Here is a 5127-nt window from a genome sequence, read left to right as displayed (position 1 = left end):
ACAGTTCTAGACTCACCGAGAGTTCCACATGGCTTGTTCTTGTAGGTGCAGATGTCATACCTGTAAAAAACCCACATCTCTGTTAGTTCAGGATTTAATCAGTTTATACAATCAGTTTATTAATCAGTTTATCTCTCTCTCTCTCTCTCTCTCTCTCTGTCTCTCTCTCTCTCTCTCTCTCTCTCTCACAGTGTGTTCATCACTCCATCACTGTGTTTTGGTTATAATATTCGTCTCCATGCTGGATTAAATCTGACCTGGTGCTGTTTCTTCACAGTACTGTAATAAAACAATGGCACTTCATGGACAAAAACAACAACAGGACACAATAATACATTGTGAACATGAACAGAAATGGGGTGGATGCAGTGGTGTTGATGGAGTAGGTGGAGTTCAGTAGAGTTTGTCTGTACAAGAATCTGCATTAAATAAGACATTGTGTAACACTAAATCCACATCAACAAGCTGGAGCATCGCTCATCCCAGTGATGGAGGGAATACACCATAACTACACCATAAATACACCATAACTACACCATAAATACACCATAAATACACCATAACTACACCATAAATACACCATAAATACACCATAAATACACCATAAATACACCATAACTACACCAAAAATACACCATAACTACACCATAAATACACCAAAAATACACCATAACTACACCATAAATACACCATAACTACACCATAACTACACCATAAATACACCATAACTACACCATAAATACACCATAACTACACCATAACTACACCAAAAATACACCATAACTACACCATAAATACACCATAACTACACCATAACTACACCATAACTACACCATAAATAAACCAAAACTACACCGTGAATACAGAAAACTACACCATAACTACACCATAAATACACCATAAATACACCATAAATACACCATAAATACACCATAACTACACCATAAATACACCATAAATACACCATAAATACACCATAAATACACCATAACTACACCATAACTACACCATAAATACACCATAAATACACCATAAATACACCATAAATACACCATAAATACACCATAAATACACCATAACTACACCATAAATACACCATAACTACACCATAAATACACCATAAATACACCATAACTACACCATAAATACACCATGTCCTGTACAACCGGTTCACATTCAGCATTTCCTTTATGTCACTGTCAGCATCCATCCAATCTACACCCCACCCCACACTCCACCCAACCCTGCACCTCACACTCCACCCAACCCTGCACCCCATGCTGCACCCCACACTCCACCCCACAATCCACCCAACCCTGCACCCCACGCTGCACCCCAGACCTCACCCCACACTCCACCCAACCCTGCACCTCACACTCCACCCAACCCTGCACCCCATGCTGCACCCCACACTCCACCCCACAATCCACCCAACCCTGCACCCCACGCTGCACCCCAGACCTCACCCCACACTCCACCCAACCCTGCACCCCACGCTGCACCCCAGACCTCGCCCCACACTCCACCCAACCCTGCACCCCACACTCCACCCCACGCTGCACCCCACACCTCACCCCACACTCGACACTCCACCCCACACTCCACTAAAACCCTGCACCCCACACTGCACACCACACTCCACCCCACACCCCACACCTCACCCCGCACTGCATACTCCACTCCACTGGTGGTTTTGAACTGCACACTCAGGGGCCACTTTATATTTTCTTATACAAACCACTCTGCTTTTTTTTGGACTTGTCAACGGTTTGGCAGATGTTTTTGACGGCACAGCCGTTACTAAAGAATGCCAAATATTTTTTCATTCCCCAAACGGGGCATTTAACACCTCCTAAGAAGCAGTTGGGTCTGATACAGCCATGGAGTCAAACCAAAGGCAGGAAGCCAGGCTTTTCTGCTTGAATATCGTCTGTAGCACAAGAACTAAGACACAGGACTTGATCTGGAACAAATTAAAGGATCCAGGACGTTCTGGGTTTCATACGGGACAGACAGAAGCATGGAGTTTGTTCTACGGATGGATTTAATCTCTGTATGAACTTGTCGCCAGATCAGAAACAATTGTGTAAAAGTAAAATCTGAAGTGGTTTGTATTTAATCTTCCCACTGAAGCGGGAGATAAGATCGATACTAACTAAAGTCAGTTTATACACAAAACTCTCATTTATCATCTCTGTCAAAACACAGAAACCTCTACAACATAAATAACTCGGCAAAATTTATATATTAAAAAAGATCCTTGTCTCGTCCTCATCACACACAAAAAAGTGCTTTTGTTTGAATCTCAAACAAGACGGCCAAGAATGCAAAGCCAAACCGCGCGGGCACGTCGTCTCCACCTCCTGTCAAGCTGTCTAAATAACCTACACACTGCTCTGATAATCCAATAAAAGAAAACGAAGCAGCAGGCACGCTCGCTCTGAGACGCGAAGACCTTGAATATACACTCATTTATTATTAATGGCAGCGTGCAATCCAATCATACGTGGGGTCTTAATGTATTAAAACATTAAACACACACACACACACACACACACACACACACACACACACACACACACACAAGGACACCGAATTGCAAATTAAATTTCAGGCCTTCTATGTCCTTCTGCTTCACTCTGATCTTTATGGAAGACGTCCAAAAATGTATGAGTCTCTGTCTGGAACACTCACAGGGAAAGCGAATGATTTTGATCGGATTACTTTCATTCCTCATCACATCGCTCATGAAATGCTGTATTGTGTTGGAAAATAAATCGTGGAGAGACGGCAGGTGGTGAGACCGAACCTGGCCGTAGAAGCGTTCACCTTGATGAAGTTCTTACCGTAACGCATGTTCAGGAGCAGGGAGGACAATTAAATATGATGTTATTAAATGTAAAGTTTAACTTAAACATATCATCATGAATCAGTTCTTCATCCAGTGCTTTCTCTTCACAGCTCCAGGGTCCCTTTATGCCTGGGATTGACTCTGGATTCACCTGCGTACTAACCGAGATGAAGATGAAGAACACTGTGCACTGCTCCAGGAGAAGTGTCAAGAATCAACAAACTGCAGAAATTTCTCTTTTAAACCTTCATCTTCATCTGTGTCATGGAACAAAACCTCTTCATCTGTGTCATGGAACAAAACCTCTTCATCTGTGTCGTGGAACAAAACCTGATGTCCAAACAAAATCCGAAAATATTCACTTTCAAATATCTCCATCTTGTTTATGCAGATGAAGCTTAATCTCAACAATCATTACTGTTCTTCTCTAATGACCGGACTGAACATCTACCATTTCATGAGCACAGAAATAACATGAGATGCATTGTACTGTTCAATGTGCTTAAAGTCAGTCTGAAAGTGAAATCCTTGTTGTTCCTTGTTGTAGTGTCTCGCTTTAACGCACATTAAGATCACAAATGATGCAGATTCTTTCCTCCAGCCGCCTGTGACAGACGTACGGCTATAAATACGGCACGGGATCAAACGTCTGGCCTCGGTGAAGTTTTCTCCCTCTTTCAAGGGATCATTAGTCATAAACCAAAAGCCTGCGTCGCTAAAATAAATGGCAGACGCAGACGCATTTTCTGTCCTGGAGGATTCACAATGTTCTTACCAGACGCGATGGTTAATCAGCGCTTCCTGGACCCTGCGTCAGTGTCTTTAAAAAAGACACTCGTATAGCATCTCCAGACTGAACACTGAGCCCAGGTCTAATTCATGAGCTTTTTCTTGGCCGGAGACGCTGCACCTTCTCACCTGAACCTCAACTCATTTGTTAGAGTCAGATCTCAGGATAGCGAAACGTTTCTCATCTCAGGCCACAGTCACTTAGTCCAAAGCATACAGAAGTGTCAGAAAGGACAGAAACAACAGTGTGTCGAGTCTCTGCAGCTAGACGAAAAGAGCACAAGGAGAAAAATCCTTTAGAGAGTTACAGAGAGCTCGGAACTTTAATCATCCTTCATTTTACACCATTCTGAGGAAACCAGAGCTTTGTGTTCATATCGACTTCTGATCCGAAGACGTCCAAGCTCTCATTTCTCTACACACTGCTGTTTCAGAGGAGATGTTGGTGAGATGTGGTTAAGATGTTGGGCTGCCAATCGGAAGGTTGTGAGTTCGATTCCTACGTCCACCAGGTTCCCACTGCTGGGCCCCTGAGCAAGGCCCTTAACCCTCAATTGCTCAGTTGTATGAGAAAGAATGTAAGTCGCTCTGTATAAGGCCGTCTGCTAAATGCTGAAAACGTTTCATTTAGGTGTGATTCCATGAAGCAGCGGATGAAAGCAAGCGACGTTTCCTCAGTGTCTGATCTGAAGTTTCCTCATGTCCATGATCACAACTTTAGTTCGCATAAAAATTATATAAAATCTTAGAAGTGCGGTTTTATTTTCAGCTGTCGTATACTCGCTCTGATTAAATGTGTAGAGAAAGGTTAAGAAGAATAATAAAGCTTGGAAGGACACAGCAGATGTCTGGAGACCGGTGAGCGATCGGAGCTGGTACGTTATCTGAGAACGAAGCTGAGCACAGAACACGTTAATCACACACCTCACAACGATTAGCAACACACGTGGGTGTGACAGTCGGGGGCACATACTTTTGATCGTATAGCGTAGCTGTAGTAACAGTGTTTTACAGCAGGATAAATATACAGAATATAAAACTGCCACTTAATGAACTGATCTAAATCACTGAACATCAAAGACTCCAAAACGTTTCTGTCGACAACACGACCACAAACCCAGCGCTGAGTCACCAAACCTGTCAGAGAAGGAAAACCTGAGGGCAAAAAACCTCAGCACAAGTCAGAAAATGTTCAACAGGTGACCCAAGGGTGTGATTCGGTTGCCATAGTAACGTGTACAAAACAGCAAGGAGAGACGTGCGGCGCTGCTTTCCGGATGATGACACGATGCAGGTTTTGGCAGCAACACGGTGACGGTCTGTAAAGTGTACGGTGGAACTCATCCCACGCCGACGCACCGCGCGGTGCGAGAAGGTCGGAGCTACATGAACGTATTTTCCAGCAATTTCAGACAAATATCGCACATAAACAAACAACTTTTCTCCTTTAACCTCCAGACATCTGTGTGGCAATAAAAACTCAGCAA

The 5127-nt window shown here is 43.4% G+C and overlaps 1 protein-coding gene across 2 annotated transcripts in view; it reads right to left on the bottom strand.

Moving 5' to 3' along the window:
- adamts6 (ADAM metallopeptidase with thrombospondin type 1 motif, 6) overlaps window positions 1-5127 on the bottom strand; it is a 351012-nt gene that overhangs the window by 328293 nt on the left and 17592 nt on the right. For both annotated transcript variants that reach the window (XM_047804490.1, XM_047804489.1), the window contains exon 8: window positions 17-60. In XM_047804490.1, coding sequence (XP_047660446.1) covers window positions 17-60 — 44 coding nt within the window. The remainder of the gene's footprint in view (window positions 1-16; window positions 61-5127) is intronic.

The sequence above is a fragment of the Tachysurus fulvidraco genome, chromosome 20 (genome assembly GCF_022655615.1).
Source record: "Tachysurus fulvidraco isolate hzauxx_2018 chromosome 20, HZAU_PFXX_2.0, whole genome shotgun sequence".
In the NCBI taxonomy this organism is placed as follows: Eukaryota; Metazoa; Chordata; class Actinopteri; order Siluriformes; family Bagridae; genus Tachysurus; species Tachysurus fulvidraco.
The sequence above is the reverse complement of the archived record's forward strand: the minus strand, read 5'-3'. Positions and strand labels throughout refer to the sequence as shown.